The sequence below is a fragment of the Leptodactylus fuscus genome, chromosome 5 (genome assembly GCF_031893055.1).
Source record: "Leptodactylus fuscus isolate aLepFus1 chromosome 5, aLepFus1.hap2, whole genome shotgun sequence".
NCBI classification, from domain to species: Eukaryota; Metazoa; Chordata; class Amphibia; order Anura; family Leptodactylidae; genus Leptodactylus; species Leptodactylus fuscus.
In genome coordinates this window covers 137,573,368-137,597,166 of record NC_134269.1, presented here as the reverse complement: position 1 = coordinate 137,597,166, position 23,799 = coordinate 137,573,368, and the positions used below count along the sequence as shown (strand labels likewise).

The 23,799-nt window shown below is 39.6% G+C and overlaps 1 protein-coding gene across 1 annotated transcript in view; it reads left to right on the top strand.

Annotated features, from left to right (window-relative positions):
• The window catches only part of NELL2 (neural EGFL like 2), a 218,757-nt gene that overhangs the window by 72,192 nt on the left and 122,766 nt on the right, over positions 1–23,799 (top strand). Inside the window, exons 8-9 of the mRNA XM_075274344.1 lie at positions 6,535–6,663; positions 9,515–9,617. Coding sequence (XP_075130445.1) covers positions 6,535–6,663; positions 9,515–9,617 — 232 coding nt within the window. The remainder of the gene's footprint in view (positions 1–6,534; positions 6,664–9,514; positions 9,618–23,799) is intronic.

Sequence of the window (23,799 nt, the reverse complement as noted above, 5' to 3'; positions counted from 1 at the left end):
AATAAGACTGTTGCACTTTCATTTCTAGCAATGTACTTGAAATGAATAAACTGTACAAGAGAGGATACGAGTTATTTTATAGCACAGCATTTATTTAAAAGGTATCTGAGATTTCATGAAAAATTTAAATATCTGCAGCGTCTTGCTGGGCAGTCTGTTCTATAGCTATTTAAGTCTTCATATATGATGTCCTATCAGTTTTTCTGCTGATAATAACAATAATAATCTTATGACTACTACAATTTGCATTTGTCGCTGTGGGTGTGGCAAATAAGGAAGAGTCTGCCCTTCCCCCATCCATTACTGATATTACTGGCTTCATCATATATACAGTATGTAATTCTATGGAAAGTAACTGTACAATAGTAAATAAATAGCCGAGAAAAGCCCAAGTGGCCATAATACTGTATAGGTGATCCAGGAGCACTGGACTGTAAATACAGGGGAAACAAATGGTAAATACACACAGGCAGGCAGCTAAAACACAAAAAAACCCCTCTATGAGCACAGACAGGAAAGTTGTTTGTGTCTGAGAATAATATCCCATCTGTAATTACATAAGCAGCCAGAAGTAGACACACGTTTATACAAGACTTTATTTAGCATTGCAAGCTGTGAGATTTGCAGAATAATCAGACCTTCGCACTGAGCAAGCAGCTTTCAGACATAGGTTCTGTTCTATTGTCCATTCACTGTGTGGAGGCAGAATAGAACCCCCCCTCCTTCTCACCATTGACTACCTAATGTATTTATGAATAGACCTTGGTTGGCAACAAGGAGTGAAGTGCAAATTATCAAAAGGGAGACACCTAGTGGCAGAAATTTTAGAGAATTTATTTATTTATTTTTTGGTCCAGAATTACATGCTCTATGAAATGAGAATAAGTTATCTTTACATTTAATGTTGGTTATATGTTAATAAAGTGCAATATTTTTTATATGCAGTGTTTTAACAAAATGAAAGCACATATACATGATAAAAGCAAAGATGAACATATTATTTCATTATTCAAGAGTTATTCTTCAGTATAGATATTAGAATGCAGTAAAGATACAATAAATATCCAATAACATAAAATATGTTATTTTTTCCTTTCGGGACAATCTGTCTGGATCTTAAGGAAATCTGTTTAGAAAAAGCTCATTATGTTATATAATTAAAAAACAATTCCTACTCACTTAAGTTCCCACTCATTTAGCTTTGCATCTTCCTGAGGTTTCCACCAATGTCTGTATCTTGATTTGTAGTAATGACATCCCGACATGGACGTTAGACCACTGAAGTCAATCACTGTCCATAGCAGTGATCTACAGTAGCCAGTTATTGGCTGCAGTGGTCACATGTCTGTGTTGAGATAGTAAGTAGATAGTTTATATTACACAAACCTAGTGGTGATTGGCTGCAGAGGTCACACGTTCATATTGGGATGTTATCCCAGGTGCAAGAAGAAGGGGCTAGTGGAAGAACTAAGAGACAGCAGAAACCTGGCCTCCTAACATTACACTGTTCGACTTGTAGGCCGGTGGCTTATAATGTGCCAGGAACATAGCGGAAATATCTGTGCTAGAAATCCTTTGTCCTAATGGTGGTTCTGACTCCTTTTAGTTTACAGTCTTGAATAAGTGACTGTAGCTGCATGTGGGACCTGGGGTAGGTGAGTACAAACTTTATTAGGGGATGCTGGGAACATTAGAGGAAATTGGTGGGATAAAATGGGGGCATCAAGAGACATTGGAAGAATAGTAAAACAAAGGGCATCAGGGTACATTGGAGGGGAAGTTAGAGGACAGTGGGGAAATAATAATATAGAGAGAAATCAGAGGGCACTGGGGATATTTAATTAAGGGGGACATCACAGGAAATCAGGAAGGTACATTAATATAAGTGGTTATCAGTGGACATTAGTGTGTGTGGCTTTTTATTAAAGGAGAGTATCCACCATATTAATTATTGGGGGCATCAAAAGACATTAGAGGAAATATTTATATTTGGGGCATCAGGACGTTATTGAGGCATATTAACATAAGGGGTATCAAGGAACATTAGGGGCAATATTTACATAAGGGAAACATTAATGTGGGGGACAGGAGGTACCTAAGGGAGGCTGCTATATTGTGCTTACATGTCTCCATATTCACATCAAAAGGGACGTGGCCACCCTGTAAATGGTTTCTTTCGTCTACAAATGCTTACCAGAGACTGTTATTAAAAGTGTGAATCCCACCCCTGGCAGATCCCTGAATTGCAGTGGATTGGTGACATAAGAATGAATTCTTTTGATGCTTTATACAATGCTTGATCGCTTCTAAATATTATTCTTTGATGAACAGCCCCCTTTAACGCGGTATAATAAGTATTAGGCGTATGATGAATAGCTGTGCCTGAAAGGGTTTCAGAACATCTGATAAAAGTAACAATAGACAAGATGGTGAATATTAAAGATTGAAATGTAGTGCCGTAAGTAAGGTAATAGAGAATGTGATATATTGTTGGGAGAGGGATATGAAATGATGGCGAAGGAATAGAGCAGCAATGCAGAGTTATTTACTGTATATACTTGTAAGTTCTGGTTTTATGGTTATGTTCTTCTCCCCTCTTGGTGATGTCTGAGTCTCCTGTGTACTGTCACAACAATGATGTGGTGTCCTTAGGGAACATGTATCATAAGACCATTGGCAGTCAACAACAGCCTTCTAATATGAGAAACTTTACAAGTAGCCCAAAAGGATGTGTTGCATTTGTGGTTTGTGATATCCTTATTAGTGCAAAATATAACAAATGTAACCTGATACATAAAAACAATACCCATAACCATATATAATGTCCACCTTATCTGAATTCATAAAACAAAAACAATAACTTTTAATTAAAAAATACTCTTTTATTCACATAAAAAATAATTTTGGATGCAGAAACATGGAGATTGTTCATAAATATTGATGGGAGTTATGTATGGAAATAGCAAATGATATGTAAACTGTAATTTGTTTCATACTTGATATGTAATAATGACCTCAGCAGAGAAAAAACACTTAGTAAAAAAAAACCCAAACATATTTTTTAAGTTTCTACTGGTTATTACATAAAATATTCTCTGCCACTAGATGCAATAGCCATTATGCCTGAAGGTTTTGTCATACATCATTTATGTTCCTTTCATAACAAGGTTTTCTTTTGATACTTTGCCAATGCACTGCAATGTATATAGGCATGCTACAAGAGCCCAACATAGTATTGTATTAACAATATTAAGAGCACAAGCTGACAGGACTGAGAAATTTAGTTATACCGAGGAATAAGCATCTGTCAGTCAGCCAGTCCTACAGCGTGCCATGCATCACGGCTTGGGATGTCCAAAAAAGGATGATATACTGTTATGAGACAGTAATATATTCATTGTTGGCTGTAAAGGGAGAAGAGAAAAAAGGCTGAAAAACTCGTATAAGTCCAGAAGGTTTTTATGATGCATTTTTGTACAGCATGCTAATGTACTATACACACCATCTAACATTTTCACCTACTGGCAATAATATGTAACAGTAGAATAAGCAATATCTATTATGGACAAAGAAATGTAATGTAAGCGTGTTAGAGCGCCAAGTCATTTTTCTTCAGGGGTTGAGACAAAAGGCCTTACCAATGGGAGAGAACTTGTGGTGGAAGTAGCTTAGGAGGATAAACCTTCAAATTTTATTTAGAATATTTAAAATATATATATATATATATATATATATATATATATATATATAAATTTATATAAATATATATATATATAATATATATAAATAATACGTAAATAGTGATGTCACATATAAGTGAAAAGATACCCCCCTAATGATATCTTATATCCCCAGTGTGGAGTCTTAAACAAATCCTGCATGAATCGGGGAGTTAGGGAGTACACCAGAATGACATAAATCCCCAAAGAATGGATTGTTATGGGAATGACAATTGAAAACACTCTGCTAAAATGGTCGCAGGCAAATAACGGCCAGATATGCTAGAGCTTCCAAAGCTGTTGTATGTTGATCAGAGTATTAGCCCCCTATTACTGTCTGTAGGGAGTAAATTGCTAGGGAAACCCTCTACCAATTATAGGCATAGGTTAAATGAGACCCAGAAGATCTGAGTACTTCCCCGTTAGCTGACAGGATACAACATACTTGTTGCTATTAGTTTGCAACAAAGAATAAACACTATAATGTTCAAAAGTGTTATAGTGCTCCAGCCTAATCCAAAGTGTAGTAGCCTTCTAATGCGTTACTGACCACTACACCCATGATTACAAAACACCAAGGGTAAAGAGAGACCTCTTATATTGTTGGAATAAGGTCTCTAACAACCTCCGTGCCGCAAGACTCTGTTACAAGCATGGGTAGAAGAAGTTTTAATCCCTATGCCCGGGAAATACTGGCACAGACAGTAAGTACAAGGCTCTCTACGTGTTTCCCCATGGTATCTATCAATGTACCAGGTTCATCAGGAGAGTACAACTTCATAACCCGATAATTATGAATCCTAGGATGAAGGAATGCAGTGAAAACTGCAGCTCTCGGCGCCGTAATGGTAGACGCCAATACTTGTCATACTTAACATCGTTTCACTTATATGTTTTTTGTTTTTTTTTAAATGTAGATTGTGAGCCCCACATACAGCTCACGATGTACATTTTTCCCTATCAGTATGTCTTTTTTTTTGGGAATATGGGATGGAAATCCATGCAAACACGGGGAGAACATACAAACTCCTTGCAGATGTTTTTTTGCCCTTGGCGGGATTTGAACACCAGGACTCCAGCGCTGCAGGGCTGCAGTGCTAACCACTGAGCCACCGTGTGGCCCCCCGTTTCACTTATATGTGACATCACTATTTATGTATATATGTGTTTTTAAATATTCCAAATAAAATTTGAAGTTTTATTCACATACTGTATTTAGCCATTTATGTTCAGCATTCGAATTTGACCCACTAGTGTTTAAAGTAGCTTAGGAGGCAGCATGTCTGGTCCTTCAGAAGGGGGTTCAGGAGCTGCATCCCTCAGGGGTTGCGTAGGGGAAGAAGTTAGAGGTCGTGAGAGTGTCCACTCCAAGTACCAGGAGGAGTTGCAGCTACACTCCTTTCTCAGGGCTGTCTCTACATGAGCCTGGGGCGATGTACAATCCTCCTTTAGGCTGTATGGTTAGCCTTTTGGCCTCAGTCCAGATACTGGATGCAGGGATGCTCTGCACACTGTCACTGCACTGAACTCACACTCTGAACCTTGAGGACCAACAATTGTCGTGGAGACTAAGGTCACCTACAACCCTGTCCTGTGGCCTGTGATTGGCCAGGGTTGAACCGAACAGTGAGAGGGACAAATAACAAGGGAAAGCTGCAAACAATGTACGTACAGTATAACATAAAGGATGGGACATACTAACATAACCCAGAGGCATGATAGACAAACACTTAAAGCAGTAGCGCTCTGGGATGCTTCATCTAAGCTGCTAGGAGTCCCTGTCTTCCAGTGACATACTATGGGACAGTATGTTACAGGGAGGCAGGGACTCATAGAAGCATAGATAATTATACTGCTAACGCTGGGTTCACACCTGCGTTCATGTCTCCGTTCTATGGTTTCCGTCTTCTGCATGGCAGAAGATGGAAACCATAGACCGTGAGCGGCGGTGAGCGTTTTAGGCTCTCCGCCGCGAAACTGGATTTTTTTATCCGGACACAGAGTAGTGCATGTTCGACTCTGTGTCCGGATTATAAAACCCGGTTTCGCGGCGGAGAGCGCAAAACGCTCACTGCCGCTCACGGCCGGACAACTTTCTCACCCATTCAAAAGAATGGGTGAGAAAGTCTCCTGCAGGCTTCCGTCTCCTGCATCTGTTTTATGCAGGAAACGGAAACCTGCAATAAGGACAGATGAACGCAGATGTGAACGAGCCCTAAGAGTTTCTCTCCCGGCAAGTAAATATGAAATAATTAATATACAGTAAAATAGCGCACATTCAAGATAGCCAACATTGTATTGAGAAGTGGTCTTTGAGTGGTTGGTCTTCTTACAGTGTGCATTTTATATGGTGTTGCTCAAAATGTATCCTATAAAGGGAACTGAGACACAACTCATAGACGGTTGTAGTGTTTTTTTCTGGAAGCAGCTGTCACTTTTTTCTAATCCTGCACAACAGGACACAAGAATTTGTTAGTTGTATTACGCAGCTGCTTTTCATACTACTGCACAATTGACTTCTTTTCCATGGTTTTAACTATATCTACTCTTCATCTTAATGTTTAATACTTTGCATGACCTGCATTCTTATTTATGTAGACAATTCCCATAGTTGGAAGGTTAAATAACCCATGTTTGTACATTGTTCTTACATCAAGTAGGCCGGTATTAATTTAATCGCCGTTGTTACATAGAACCTGCCATTTGCTTTGTACATCACAGCTGGCTTTTACATTCTGTGTATTATTATGGAATTATGGAAAATATTGTTTGTGTCACACATCTTTTTTTTTACCTGCTTGAAATCTCTTTGCAGCTGTCAAGAGCTGAGCAGAGGATGAATAGGTTAGATCAATGCTACTGCGAAAGATCTTGCACTGTAAAGGGCAATGTCTACAGAGAGCTGGAGTCCTGGACAGACGGCTGTAAGAAGTGTACATGCATGGTAGGATGATCTACTTAACATGCATTTAGTAAAGGTTAACATTTCGCTCAGGGTTTATTATTTTTTCTTCTAGTATATTGGTAGACAAAGGATTATAGGGGTTAGCCAGTCTTATGTAAATAAACTGTATATTATATTGTGACATTTTTTTTAAATTCCTATTATCCTTAGAGATTTATCTAAACTAGGGCAAGGGAAATTTTCCTCAATGCTTATCTTGTAGGCCCTAAAAGAATGGAACATCTGCAGGTGACTACTCCCCCTATACGCTAGTTATTTATATCAATAAATACAAATTTAGCTGTTTTAACAGCCATAAGAGATGGAATATGGTTATTAAGAAGCTATTACAAAGCACTCTATTTTCCATAATATTGTCTTAGGCCTAGTTCACATCTGCGTTTGTTATTCAGTTTGGGGAGTCTGCTTGGGGACCCCCCAAACGAAATACCGAACACATTGACAAGTGGTGAGCAATGTAAGCACGTGGACCCCATAGACTATAATGGGGTCCATGTGTTTTCCGCAGTCATGTGGAGAGGAAAGTAGTTCATGAAGTACTTTTCTCTTTGCATGTTCCATTCGGAAACTGCACGGAAAACACACGGATCCCATTATAGTCTAGTGTGCTTTCATTGCTCAACGCTTGGGGGGGGGGGGGTGTCCCTAAGTGGACTCCCCAAACAGAATACCGAACGCACATGAGAACCAGGCCTTAGTTTTTGATTGGTGATTGTGAATAGAAACATTGTTGTTTACACCCAGAGACTCAGAACATGTACATACAAACATCATCTCACTACTAAAGCTGACCATACACCCGCTTTTGTCAGCTGAAATGGCTGACTTAGGCCATTTCAGCTGACCATGTGGAATGAAAATGCCATGAAAATTTTAATTAAATGTTAAATTATAAGCTATAATATAATATATATATGTATATATCCATCTCTTATTTGGCCATAAGGAATAAGAAGAGCCAGCCTTGTAGGTTACTTTATAATGTTTTCTGGCTTAAAGGAATTTAAAATTTTAGTATTAATAGTATAGACATGTTAGAGGTCAGCATCTCCTGACATTGGTGCTTGAGTAGGCACTCCAGGCTTATCTACCTGGCACAGGGCTCTCTCTGATGTCTTAACTAGGGTTGAGCGATCGTGTTCGGAAAAGATCGGATTTAGATCGGCGATTGAGAAAATTTCACGATCGCCATCGGAATTCTGAACACGATCTTTTTATGTGTGATCGAGATCGGTGATCTTTTCCCACAATGCTTTGCTTAGCCTTCACACTGAGTATACGCTGTATACTCAGTGTGAAGGCTCTGCTGCAGTTCCATAGGAAGGAATGGAAGCAGCCGACACACAGCCTTAACCCCCTGCGTGCCGGCTGCCTCCATTCATTCGCATGGGAGGCTAAACTAAACATCTCTAGCAGCTACTTACCTCTAGAGATGGCTGCTCCGGTGCCCTCCTTCTTCTTGCCTTGCTGCCCCGCCTCCCAGGTTAGTGTTTAAAGCGCTAGTTAGGCGGCGCTTGTGGCTTAGGAGAGTGTGGGCGGGTACAGGGCGGGGAGACGTGACGTCTCCCCTCCCATTGCCCGCCCACACTCTCCTAACCTGGCAGGGAGCAGCGTGGAGCGGCAACGAGGCAAAGAAGAAGGAAGGCACCAGGCACTGGACCAGCCATCTCTGGAGGTAAGTGGACACCAGTGGGGACTAAGTAGCCAGAGGATTAAAAAAAAAAATCCTCTGGCTACTTTAGTGATTCACTACACAGTGTGGATTCTAACAATTATTAGATTCCATGCTGTATAGTGAATAGGATTGCTTTTAAAATCTGATCTCCGATTAATAAAAAAATCCCATTGACTTGCATTGGGATCGGAATTGGGATCGAGATCGGGTTCAAATGAAAAATTATTGGAAATCGGATTTTAAAATCGATCCTGAAAAGTCAAGATCGGCTCAACCATAGTCTTAACACATGGCAGTGCTGCTCCAGGTGTCAATGTCTCACAGTCGGAGGCACAATGTATTAGCGTCTGGGGCATGGGGCACCCTAGATAGAGAACAATAACAGCCTGTGCAGTGTATATGTATATATATATATATATATATATATATATATATATATATATATATATATATATATATGTGTGTGTGTGTGTGTGTGTTATAGCAGCTAAATTTGTCTTTTGTTCAGTTTAACAAGACTGGAATGTGACAAGACTCTGTTTGAATTTGGCTGTGCGAAGGTCATCCTCTGCTTCCTGCAGACTACTGTCAACCATAGACAGTTAAAGTCAGGGACAAGAATCACATTGAAATGAAAAGCTTAATTGACTCCCTAATTGGTTGCTGTTATGGTTTACGTTATAAATTGTAGGGGTCAATATCCTTACAATTATTGCATGGCACGCTGGCTACTTCATCTTTAATTTTTTGCAAAATCAACACGCCATCCAAAAAAGGTTGCTGACCCCTGTGTTAGATTGTTTTCTGCAGTATAATTAATATGTATCGAATATAGAATGTTTTTGTGCATGTTGTGTGGAAATACTGTGAAGTTAGCATCTAGCCAAAAGGACAGGAATCAAAATCAATGTGGATATTAAATCATGAGAACATGTCTTCTCAATGTTCTCAGGAATAGATATGAAGCCTTCCCTGTTGTGTTATTATTTTTCATTTTGTACAGTATCAGCTTATTGACATTGTTCTGCAGGAGGCTTCCTTTAGCAGCATGAGGCTGGTAATGCAATATGTGACACGGGGTTTAATGTTGATACTATTATTTTCTACAGCTCCTTAGAATAATGTAATAGTAATTTACTTGTTTGTTCTTCACAGAATGGGACTGTTCAGTGCGAAACATTAGTCTGTACTGAACCAACGTGTCCAGCTTATTCTGCACCTGCATTTGTTCCTGGCAAATGTTGTAAAGAATGCCAACGTAAGTTTATTTCTGATCACAACGTTACCAATCTTTTTAGCTTTCATTTGCATGTTATATTGTAATCATCCTTATAATAATAATTAGATTAATATTTCCATTCTATATCCAAAATTGTTTTTAAATCTTTTACCGCCAGGGAATGGAGGGTGGCTAATAGCATCACATAAAAGTGCTACAAATCGGAGGGAATAATGTACCGCCTGCTGTCAAATATATGTATATTAGATTTCTGCACATAGCAGGCGTGATTTAAAAAAATGGTGACAACTTAACAGAGTAAGGTCATACGTCTGCTCAGTCTTCCGAAGTAACCTTTTCTTCGTACTTTACATAAAGAGCGTGTTATTCTATATTTACACAAGTTTGGATTGAAGCAAGCTCATTGTGAATGAAGTTTTTACATACAGGAGGACTGTGTTGCCTACATACGTTATATCTTATTAAGTTCACATCTTGTATTTTACTTTGCTATTATTATTAGTGTTTTTTGTGTCAGTGTCAAGGTGTTACATAAAAGTAAATGAAAACATATCTGTAATCCATATTACAAATTACTATTGTGGTGTAGTGTTGTACTACAGCATAACATATAGTCCACATTTATCCCAAAGGTTCGATTTGTATTTTCGAGATTGAGATGTCACTTGAACGATAGCTACTCACACAATCACTTGGTGGAATAATATACCTGAGCAAATTTAAGGTACAATGGAGCCCAGGCTGGTCTCTTATTAGCTTTTCTGTCACCTGATGCAAAAATATTAATGTGGCACCGCCCTCCCCATCACAATTATAATAAAATGTATCACAAGTCTCTCCAATAGCAGCCATCCCCTCCACTGTGTTGGTAACCTATAAAGTTTAGCAGAAATCTATCTCAGGTTCCCTCCTCCTGCTGCCGCTGCACAATCCAGGTTTGTACAGGTAGATATGTTAGTATGTTAAAGATCCCCTCCACATGCCAGCACACCACCATGTTTGTGACATACAGTTTATCAAAACCACAAGTTCCCCCTACCCTGGTGAATAATTTTGCCCTGCATCACTGTATGTGAGATATGTTACAGATATAACAGAAACAGAGCGGGGCAATGTTTTATTAAAAAAAAAAAAAGTATGATCTAGCGGATTTCTTAAACCTTTTCTATGTGGGTATTTATTATATTTGGCATACCAGGACCTCTCTAGCAAAGACATACTAACACAGAAAGACAAGCATTTTGTGCCTGTGTCACGTCTGTAACATATGACCGATCTGAGAGGTTGAAACCTCACTGTGCAGGAAAGATAGTGAAAGGGTCGTACCTCTGCATCAGAGAAATATCCAAGAGCTATATACTATGCATAAACATGCACTGATATACCTAATACAGCAATAAAGCCACTATTTATTGTACAATGTAACAACATGAAAAACTCAAGACACATCCGCATTAGGGTTGAGCGATCGGGATCAGAAAAGATCGGATTCTGATCGGCGATCGACTAAATTCCATGATTGCGATCAAGATCGGATGGAAAATGATCGGAATTCGTATTTTAAAAACGATCCTGAAAACTCAAGAACGGCTCAACCCTAATCTGCATTGGAGGCCCAGGATAAATTCCATCAAAAATGGTGGACAACATAAAATGCCGAGCTCCACGGAAACCTGACAGACTCTATTGTAGTGAAAAAGAACTGTCAAGTATAGTTTGTGCCCATCATGAGAAGGATACGTCAATTTTGCTATTTTCTTTGCTCTGCTATACTGTAGGAACATTGCTGGCATGGACTAATGCTGCTATATACAGTGCTTTATACACATTTTAGCTACACACCCAAATAGTAGATAATTACAGTACAATATGAATGTGAACACCTCAATACAGTTGCAGGATCACATGTAATATATACACTCATAATCTCATATACATATATATACACATACACAATTTTCACACATATATTCACATTCAATCATACCCACTTCCATACACACTCCTATACATATATGTACACATACACTAACTGCATATTCTACGACGAATGACCTGTCAGACAGCAGGTGCCCCCCAACTCAGGACAAAAGTGAACGGAGTCAGGACAAGAACACAGGAAGTATCTGATGAGGAGCCTCTGGCATTGAAGAGGAGGGTGGGGGCCGCACCACAGGCAGGGTTGTAAAAACAGTGTTATCTTCCTGTGCCCTGTCTTCAGTCAGCTGTGAACCCTCCACCCCCATTTGTGGTCTGGTGACGCTTGCAAGGGGAGCAAGATCCAGTCATAGTGGAGGTACTGCCTGCTACTCCTTCAGAGTTGATGCAGTCTGCCGCCTCTCACCTGTGACTAGTTGCATATGTAGGCAGATCATGATTATTTGCTGAGAGGGGAGCTCAGAAAGAATAGCTGGCAGTAGCTAGGTACAGTCAAAGTACTAGTGCTGCCACTTCAGACACACTGCCAGTTGCTGAGATGAGCCAGTGCCAGTCGGTCATTTAGTATTATATTTACCTGTATATTCTGTGTATTGTATGTAACTCCCAAATGTAAAGCACCAAGGAATTAATGGTGCTATATAAATAAACTAATAATATTAATAATATTAATAATTATTATTATAATAATAATGAGCATGGCAGTCACAGCCCTGGGGCCAGGACATATATTGATACTGTTTATGCATAATGCAACTTATCCATAGATGTGTTTTACAGATATAAATGAACAACGCCTTGTGCTAGCCATGATCCCCAGGTCCATTTACAGAAGTGAAGCCCTTATGCCTTTGGCTAGGATACCAACAATACGTACTGAGTCGGCAGAAGTAAAGACAATTATTAAATGCAGCCAAATGTTTTGTTTTGCTTGAACTCCTATTATTTACAGATACACTTTAATGCATTCACAAAGCTTGATAATGTCATAATAGGTATGGGGTAATCTGAAATTACTTAGATTTATACAAATATTCACAAATCTTTTATTCATTCTTGCTTTACATAAATGCAGTTAAGCTGTTTTTTCCTTTACAAAGACTCAACCACTTGAACAGTTACTGCACTTATAGAGGTTGTACCATTATTTGCTATATGATGCTCATTTGCAGTTGCGCTCCTGTAAATTGACCTACTTATATTACAGGGAAACTTCATTTTTGGGGGATTCTTCAGTAAGTTACATAATGTACTGTGTACACTGTGACTTCTTTTTCCTAGCAGGAGTAGAAGGTGAGGTCCCTTTTTGCTGCCTACAAATGTTATTGAGAACTACCATGAAATTTACCCCCCCCCCCTTGTTATTCTGCCTTAGCTATTATGTGAAAATGCCTCCTCCTTGTAGCCCCCTCTCACTTTCAGTCAATGGTTCCCTCCTCTTTAATCATTCATGTCATCATGCCTTTATTATCTTTCCTATTGTTGGTACAGTTTTAAAGACATGGATATGGGTTATAGACATGGACACGGGTGACAGCATCAGCAATAGTATATTTTGAATATGTTTCCATGACTGCTTTGTATTCCTTAAAAAATAGAGTGTTGCTTAAAGGGATTGTCTAGTTTCAGCAAATAAATGTTATTGTTTGTATGGTGAAAAGTTGTTCCTAATATAACATATGTAGCAATTCCTCACAATTTTGTAGATCTCTGCTTACTGTCATTATTTACTTTCAGTGGATAAAAATCAGTCCATGGTCAAGTGATAGGCAGTCCATGGTCATGTGATGAAAGCAAAGATGCAGCAAGTATGGCTTTTATGCTTTTGGACAGGATAGACTTTGCTTTACCTGACTGAACTGAAGTACTGTTCATTGTAGCCATCTGCTGCATGCAATATTTGAGCGTCAAATGTAGACTGGAATTATGGGATTGTCTGTAACTGTATTCTAGTCCAACTGTTTGCATCCGTTGCAGAGCTTTAGTTTACAAAAACATGTTGGAATGTGCATTACATGCTAAGATTATACTGTACACTGTGTAATGCTTAGTGTTGGAGAGAGCAATGCATGATGGGAGGATTCAAGGAACTGACTTGTCATGTACCTCTACTAGCTATAACGCAGTGTATCAGTTTTACATAGAATGTTCCTTTAACTGTAAAGTTTTTAAGTCTTTGAAAATAATTTGGCTAATATTTATTCCCTTACATATAGCCGTACATGCTCAGATGCTTTCTATCAGTATTATGGTATGTAATTGTATTATGAATATTTGATAAATTCAGCGTACCGTATCTGGATAGACATGAAATGTGGCCCACAAATACCTATTTTGCATTGCTATTTTGTAGTACTGATAAAACACGGAGTTTTGGAGAATATAGTTAACATTGCATTGCTGTAATTAACCTAGAAGTGTTTTTTAAGATCTCTATCATAGAAGCTTGAGCACTAAGCCATGCTGGCAATGAAACAAAAAGGCTTCTCTCAGAAGCAAAGGAAATAAATTATTTACACCGCTGGAAGATTCTATTTTTATCCTTTTTCAAAAATGAATGACGTAGAACTCACGGCCTTGGAGAAACCTTCTGGGGAAAAAAAAGCTGCTTCAATCTCTTCCGTGATTTAGGCTGTGAAAGTATGTGGATGGGGAATTGTGTTAATAAATGCTAATCTAAAGTAATTTTACTCAATGTAATAGGTAATTGTATGAGGTAGTGTTACTTGTTGAGAACCTATGGCTGTGTTATTGCTGAAGGCAAATGATTACTTTGTATGGTAGAAACTGTGCTCACTTGGAAAACGTTCACAGCAAAGACCTCCTCCACACAGCTATAAACCTGAAGACACATGCTGCTTAACAGCCCACATAGCACTGCATTGTCCCAAGTGGCCTGGTTAAATAAGTATTTTAACTTGGTAAGAAAAATAATAGAACCTTAAAATGAAAAGCTACATCCATACAAGATATTAAAATACATCAACATCCATGCTTTTCATACAGTATGCAAATCTTATAAATAATTGCATTCTGTTTCTATTCTATTCTCTATTTTCTCATCTTAGACATTTAAACAATGTTCACAGGTCCCATATGTATCAAAGATTTATTTCATCGTATCCTATGGATGTGCTAAAATATCTAATATGGTAATACCCTTTGGAGAGAAGTCATGTTCTTTTGAAAACCCTATTAGATAAAATGTGAGGCAATAAATATAGATTGTCCATTAAAGACTCTCATCCGTTAAAGTTGAAGTTGGCTACAAGGAGCTGCTTGTTCTCTGGAGGAGCTAACTAAGTAATACTGAGCTTACCCTCTGGAGGCACTGCAGGGAAATTTAAATATTGATGTCCTTGCTTTCCTCATAGATTTCCCAGATCACTAGGGGTTCCATTGACTATAATTGTAGTTTGCACATGTAGTACTGACATTGTGGTATTCCAAAGAAGATGTTTTGAAACATTATCTGAGACCGGTTTCTTTTCCAAAACTCACAACTGTGTACTGTTCCCTGTTGCTGTTAGCACTCTGTCTGAACATACCCTTTCTGCACAATTTTCCCTGACAAATTTAGTGCTCAGCAGTATAATTTCCAGATCACTTATTTTGGAAGAACTAGACATTACAGATATTTATAGTGTAGACATTGTGGAGCTTTATATAGTCTTCTGCAGTTAATCTGAAATTATACACTGATGCTTTGGACTGTATTTAACACATAATTGATAATTATCATTTGGAAACAGTTTTACAAGTACTATAAAATGAAGGGTTTCTTGAAACAAGTGATTATCCCCAAGTTACTCAGCGGGTTTATTTAATTTAGCATTCCTGAATCTAGAAGAAGAACCTTAGTGATTATAGTGTATTCAAGCTACTTATGTGGAACATTCCTGCTTCAGGTTGCATCTTTTAAATGGTGTTTAATGTTATTTGAAAGTGTTTTACTATGCCACGTGTCAAAGTAGTACAATATAAAATACTTCACTTTATATTATAGCCTGGTCACATGGGTCTACCATACATCATATGTAGTACTATGCAGAATTTCATCATAAGTAAAGGCAAAACACTTACAATACCCATGGACATATGGAGATATCCGCCTTAAAGGGGCTCTATAACTAGGAAAAGTCATTTTTAATTAATCACACCTTTGCATAGCCCTTAGAAAGTCTATTTCACACCTACCTTTTGTATGTAGATTGCCTCAGTGGTTTCTGAATAAGTCCGTTTATGCTATGTCCGTATTCATATGCTAATTAGACTAGTGCACGATAGATGGTGCACACCTCTCCCTGCTGTTTTCTATGGGAGGCTGCTGCTGCTGATGATGATGACTCAGCTTCCTGTTTGCTTCACACACATAGAAGATAATGGGAGAGAGGAGGCTGCTGGGAACTTCTTGAGCTGGCTGGAGGCTCATTAGTATATGAATAAAAACGGACTTATTCAGAGACCACTGAAGCAATCTACATACTAAAGGTAAGTGTGGGATAGCATTTCTAAAGCCTATACAAGCATGTGATTAGATAAAAATGACTTTTCCCAGTGATAGAGCCCCTTTAAAGTGACACTAAACTTTGTACTGAATGATAAAAGAATAGGATATGAACTGTCAACTGTCACATATGTTTAGTCAGCTTGCAACTTTTTTGCACATTCCTGAAACAAACAAAAAATGAGCTGGTAATGTCAAAGTATAAAGACAACTGTGGAACATGTAATAATAACCAGGAAAAGAAAACCATGACCACTAAATAAAATAATGGCATTTTATTAATACATGCCTAAAACAACACATATAAAGATAGAGACAGGGATACAGTGGGGCAAAAAAGTATTTAGTCAGTCACCAATAGTGCAAGTTCCACCACTTAAAAAGATGAGAGGTGTCTGTAATTTACATCATAAGTAGACCTCAACTATGAGAGACAAAATGAGAAAACAAATCCAGAAAATCACATTGTCTGATTTTGTAAGAATTTATTTGCAAATTATGGTGGAAAATAAGTATTTGGTCAGTAACAAAATTTCATCTCAATACTTTGTTATAAATCCTTTGTTGGCAATGACAGAGGTCAAACGTTTTCTGTAAGTCTTCACAAGGTTGGCACACACTGTTGTTGGTATGTTGGCCCATTCCTCCATGCAGACCTCCTCTAGAGCAGTGATGTTTTGGGGCTGTTGCTTGGCAACACGGACTTTCAACTCCCTCCAAAGGTTTTCTATAGCGTTGAGATCTGGAGACTGGCTAGGCCACTCCAGGACCTTGAAATGCTTCTTACAAAGCCACTCCTTCGTTGCCCTGGCGGTGTGCTTTGGATCATTGCCATGTTGAAAGACCCAGCCACGTTTCATCTTCAATGCCCTTGCTGATGGAAGGAGGTTTGCACTCAAAATCTCACGATACATGGCCCCATTCATTGTTTCATGTACCCGGATCAGTCGTCCTGGCCCCTTTGCAGAGAAACAGCCCCAAAGCATGATGTTTCCACCCCCATGCTTTACAGTAGGTATGGTGTTTGATGGATGCAACTCAGTATTCTTTTTCCTCCAAACACGAAAAGTTGTGTTTCTACCAAACAGTTCCAGTTTGGTTTCATAAGACCATAGGACATTCTCCCAATACTCTTCTGGATCATCCAAATGCTCTCTAGCAAACTTCAGACGGGCCCGGACATGTACTGGCTTAAGCAGTGGGACACGTCTGGCACTGCAGGATCTGAGTCCCTGGCGGCGTAGTGTGTTATTGATGGTAGGCTTTGTAACATTGGTCCCAGCTCTCTGCAGTTCATTCACTAGGTCCCCCCGTGTGGTTCTGGGATTTTTGCTCACCGTTCTTGTGATCATTTTGACCCCACAGGGTGAAATTTTGCGTGGAGCCCCAGATCGAGGGAGATTATCAGTGGTCTTGTATGTCTTCCATTTTCTAATTATTGCTCCCACAGTTGATTTCTTCAATCCAAGCTGGTTGCCTATTGCAGATTCAGTCTTCCCAGCCTGGTGCAGGGCTACAATTTTGTTTCTGGTGTCCTTTGACAGCTCTTTGGTCTTCACCATAGTGGAGTTTGGAGTCTGACTGTTTGAGGGTGTGCACAGGTGTCTTTTTATACTGATAACAAGTTTAAACAGGTGCCATTACTACAGGTAATGAGTGGAGGAAAGAGGAGACTCTTAAAGAAGAAGTTACAGGTCTGTGAGAGCCAGAAATCTTGATTGTTTGTAGGTGACCAAATACTTATTTTCCACCATAATTTGCAAATAAATTCTTACAAAATCAGACAATGTGATTTTCTGGATTTGTTTTCTCATTTTGTCTCTCATAGTTGAGGTCTACCTATGATGTAAATTACAGACGCCTCTCATCTTTTTAAGTGGTGGAACTTGCACTATTGGTGACTGACTAAATACTTTTTTGCCCCACTGTATATAGAATGGAGATACCACATAATATAAGGCCAGATGGACCATGCAAATGTATATACAATTAAATGCAAAGCACTAGAAGAGCAGGGAGAGGAAAACACACTATGAGTAAGCATTATCCATGTCAAAAGTAATGAGATATAACAGGGTGAAACCATCCCATAATCAATAAATAACAGCCTGAGAATACACAGTGTAAATAACCTTACAACCACGGCAGCTCAAAAGTGTATATGCAACATAATAACGTACCTATAGTTTCACATGGCCACACTCCACCCGCACGCGTGTTTCACCCCTTGGACAAAGCCTTGCTGCAGTTTATTGAGCCAAAGCCTGGAGTGAATTTAGCAGAAATGAGACCTATAAATAGTTTCCTATTTATTTTCCAGTCCTCTTGAAGCCACCCATTGCTTTGGCTCAAAAAACTGCAGCAAAACCTGCAACAAAAAAGCAGATTTTCTGCAACGTGGGGCCTCAGCCTAAAAGTTTTTGTAAATGTATAAATCTTTTAATTTTCCATGCCAAAGTACTATAAGAATATGATGAATATTTAAAGGATAGCTTAAAGTGATTGTTACATCACTAATCATTGAATGTGGCATAAATTACACGTACATACCTTGGACACTGGTTCCAGTTTCTGAAATGATTCATCATTTAAAATTGATAAATGCGCCTATTGTATCCGAACACCTAAATATACTATCATTTTAATAAATAAAGCTGAAAATGCCAATGTATTTCTGTTTAGAAGTATCCGTAACAATCGAGAACCCCATAGTTTATCGTTCTACCTGATTTTCACTTTTAAAAATATACTTAAATATTTAATCCCCTTATCTGTCCTCTAGGGGACAGACAGCGTTTGCTATCAGCATAAAAAGGTGTCAGTATACAATCAGTAAAAACTTCTGCAAACAACAAATAATCATACAGCTTGATGTAAAAATACCTGCCTTGGAATGTGTCAATGAAAGGAAGGAAAAATGAAAAAGTTTAATCCTGAGGGTACAACATAGGCTGGTTTGTAAGGAGTTAAAGGGATCCTATCATGGCTTGTGTAAGCGGCCATTTTCTTGTGGCCAGCGAGCATGCGCAGTCGGGTTTGCCCAAGGCCTAGAAGTTTGAAGCCAACCCCCAGAAGAAGACGCAAAGAAGACCCGTTCCTGAATAAGATGGAGTCGGCGCTGGAGAGTTCTCTTGCAGCATTGAGGATGCCCCCAGTGCTGTTTGAATGCTGGGGCCCACCCCCAGTGCTGCGAGAGAACACATTTGCATACTGGCGAAAACCAGGATTTCTACGGAGCAGCGGCGCGGAGAAAACATCTAAAGGTAGGAGATGAATAGCCTTTCTTAAGGCTATTCCTATGTGATAAGCAGAAAAAAAATCAGTTTAACCCCTTCCCGCCGATGGCATTTTTTGATTTTCGTTTTTCGTTTTTGACTCCCCTCCTTCTAAACCCCATAACTTTTTTTATTTCTCCGCTCCCAGAGTCATATGAGGTCTTAATTTTTGCGGGACAATTTTTTCTTCATGATGCCACCATTAATTATTCTATATAATGTACTGGGAAGCAGGAAAAAAATTCAGAATGGGGTGGATTTGAAGAAAAAATGCATTTCTGCGACTTTCTTACGGGCTTTGGTTTTACGGCGTTCACTGTGCAGCCAAAATGACATGTCCCCTATATTCTGTGTTTTGGTACGGTTCCAGGGATACCAAATTTATATGGTTTTATTTACATTTTGACCCCTAAAAAAAATTCCAAAACGGTGTTAAAATTTTTTTTTCTAAAAGTCGCCATATTCCGACGGCTGTAACTTTTTTATACGTGCGTGTACGGGGATGTATAGGGCGTCTTTTTTTGCGGGGCCGGGTGTACTTTTTAGTTCTACCATTTTCGGGAAATGTTATTGCTTTGATCACTTTTTATTCAAATTTTTATCAGAATTAAAACAGTGAAAAAACGGCGGTTTGGCACTTTTGACTATTTTTCCTGCTATGGCGTTTACCGAACAGGAAAAATATTTTTATAGATTTGTAGAGCGGGCGATTTCAGACGCGGGGATACCTAACATGTATATGTTTCACAGTTTTTAACTACTTTTATATTTGTTCTAGGGAAAGGGGGGTGATTTGAACTTTTAATACTTTTTATATTTTTTTATATTTTTTTTTTACTTTTTTTTTTTTTTTTTGCATTTATTAGACCCCCTAGGGGTGTTGAACCCCAGGGGGTCTGATCACTAATGCAATGCATTACAATGCTAATGCATTGCAATGCATTGCAAAAAATCATCATCTCTTTTGCAGGCTGCATACACCAGCCTGCAAAAGAGAGAATTTGCAGACCGGCTGGGAGCCTTTAACAAGGCTCCCGGCTGTCATGGCAACTGGGGGTCGGCCCTGGAGCATGCTCCAGGAGCCGGCGATCCCTGCCAAAATGGCGGCGCCCATGCACCGCCGGGAAAATGGCGCCTCCGGCGCCTTTGACAGCAGCGCCGGAGGGGTTAATGCCTCCGATCGGTCCGGGGACCGATCGGAGGCATCAGAGCCGGTTGTCTACTGCTTAAAGCAGTAGACACCCGGCGGCTATGACGGCCGCCCGGCTCCCGGGCGGTCGCCATAGTTACAGACCCGACACGCGCCGTACTATTACGGCGCATGTCGGGAAGGGGTTAAATGATAGGATCCCTTTAAAGATCAAATAAGAACAAAGTCTAAATACATACAATGCAGATCACGCTATACTATTATATGTGCTTGAAAGACACTAATAATAAAGCACATTAATTTGCAGTCAGCCTACACTTATTAATGATTAATTAGTAAATTAATTTTACAGTGCTAAAATGCTTACATTAAATTTATGACATGCTTAATCTCTATCGAATTGTTCCATTATGTAAGCTATCACTGAATTAATAGCTATTAGTGCAAGCAATTACTTCACTGCTTAGTGAGACTAGCAATGTATTAATGCCGGCAAATAAAATATAATTGTATGCAATTCTATAGCGTAAGATCATTTTCTGCATATTGGTTACACACTGCATACACAAATATTGTGTTAAATATGAAGAGTGCACAAGAAGTGTTTGCTTTTTGCCCGAGGATTTTACAATACATAGGATGCATAATTCTACCTATAAATTAGTATATAAAATATCTACTGTCTGCCTTTACAGTTAACTAAAGGAACCTGAAAATCCGATAATACTCCATTACCTGCGATAAAGCAAGCATGGGGCACTTTTAGAGCTACAAAATGGGGGAATGTATTAAGGCCGTTGTATTTTACACCAATCTTGATATCCCCTGTGTCATCGCGGGGCGCGCTTATTTGTCTTTGACTGCCCATTGACTGCTATTCAGTCTCCATATACTGTACAATGTACGCTCACCGGCCACTTTATTAGGTACACCATGCTAGTAACGGGTTGGACCCCCTTTTGCCTTCAGAACTGCCTCAATTCTTCGTGGCATAGATTCAACAAGGTGCTGGAAGCATTCCTCAGAGATTTTGGTCCATATTGACATGATGGCATCACACAGTTGCTGTAGATTTGTCGGCTGCACATCCATGATGCGAATCTCCCGTTCCACCACATCCCAAAGATGCTCTATTGGATTGAGATCTGGTGACTGTGGAGGCCATTGGAGTACAGTGAACTCATTGTCATGTTCAAGAAACCAGTCTGAGATGATTCCAGCTTTATGACATGGCGCATTATCCTGCTGAAAGTAGCCATCAGATGTTGGGTACATTGTGGTCATAAAGGGATGGACATGGTCAGCAACAATACTCAGTTAGGCTTTGGCGTTGCAACGATGCTCAATTGGTACCAAGGGGCCCAAAGAGTGCCAAGAAAATATTCCCCACACCATGACACCACCACCACCAGCCTGAACCGTTGATACAAGGCAGGATGGATCCATGCTTTCATGTTGTTGACGCCAAATTCTGACCCTACCATCCGAATGTCGCAGCAGAAATCGAGACTCATCAGACCAGGCAACGTTTTTCCAATCTTCAATTGTCCAATTTCGATGAGCTTGTGCAAATTGTAGCCTCAGTTTCCTGTTCTTAGCTGAAAGGAGTGGCACCCGGTGTGGTCTTCTGCTGCTGTAGCCCATCTGCCTCAAAGTTGGACGTACTGTGCGTTCAGAGATGCTCTTCTGGCTACCTTGGTTGTAACGGGTGGCTATTTGAGTCACTGTTGCCTTTCTATCAGCTCGAACCAGTCTGGCCATTCTCCTCTGACCTCTGGCATCAACAACGCATTTCCGCCCACAGAACTGCCGCTCACTGGATGTTTTTTCTTTTTCAGACCATTCTCTGTAAACCCTAGAGATGGTTGTGCGTGAAAATCCCAGTAGATTAGCAGTTTCTGAAATACTCAGACCAGCCCTTCTGGCACCAACAACCATGCCACGTTCAAAGGCACTCAAATCACCTTTCTTCCCCATACTGATGCTCGGTTTGAACTGCAGGAGATTGTCTTGACCATGTCTACATGCCTAAATGCACTGAGTTGCCGCCATGTGATTGGCTGATTAGAAATTAAGTGTTAACGAGCAGTTGGACAGGTGTACCTAATAAAGTGGCCGGTGAGTGTATATATGGTGAATTATGCACAGGTTCAGTTGACAAATCTATGTAAGGTTTATTGATTTATTTTACAATCATCTATGCTGGTGCTACATAAAGCAATGTGTGGCTTGTTTGGGGCATATGAATGAAGCTGTGACACACAGCATGCTTTAATATGCCTTTTTTTCCTAAAATTATTCTAGAAAGAGGATGACACAATATTTGCAAGTGGAAGGCAGTGCACTTCTCAACAGAGTACCGGAGGGTCTTTCGGTGGGCCCAGAATGTGACACACTGGTGGGCCACAAAGGTCCACTAAAGGCTAAACCATTTTAAGCTGACTAATGTGGATCACTTTCCATTTGAGTAGTGTATCTTATGAGCTGAGACCGATGCCAATAACGTGGGCTAGAGCTGCTGTTACCAAAATGCCATCAAACTACGTTACACAGAGAACCAGCCTGTGAATGCGGGTGTCTGATGTCCATTGTTGATAGACAATAGAAGAGTCCCTCATTTAGTCCACGTTGGGAAGAACATGGGACAGATAAGACACAGTGTATAGTGGCAGCGTTCAGTAGGGGATTTAGGGTTAGAACAACCCTTTGTCCATCTACCTGGGATAAAGTTCCTGTAGCATAGAATACTGGACATCACCTGAGGTGTGACTCTGCCTGGACATGACGCATTGCATGATGCTACGCTATGGGGTCATCCATTGTGACCACAGAGTCTGTTTTGTGCACTGACCTTCCCAGTGGCTGCATCGAGAAGTGGAGCACAAGTGTATAGAACAGGAGTATTTGTTGTTGAGTGACTACAGACTGAGATGTGAGCAGATGGCACAGTTTGTGTATCCCAACTGATGAAGGTCCCAGTGCAGGCTTGAAACATATACCTATTATCCCCAACCTCATCTACTATGTTTGATAGTCTGTGCCATTGATAGGGGCATTTGTTGATGGATGCCCAGTTATGAGTTGATTCAGAAATAGTCTGCTAGACATACTTGATGTCCTGTTTGCCATAACATAAAATTGCTACTAAAAATGAGCAGATACATTTTCTGTATGGGTGGAAGGCAGGCTCTCAGAATCATTTTTCCTGGTGAGCCTATGGAACCTCAATCTGATCCTGATTTGTCTACTGTATAAGTCAAGGCATGCTTTCCTTCCTTCTTCCTTACCTCTTTGCTAACTTTTAACCATTGCTTCTGTATTTACAAAGTA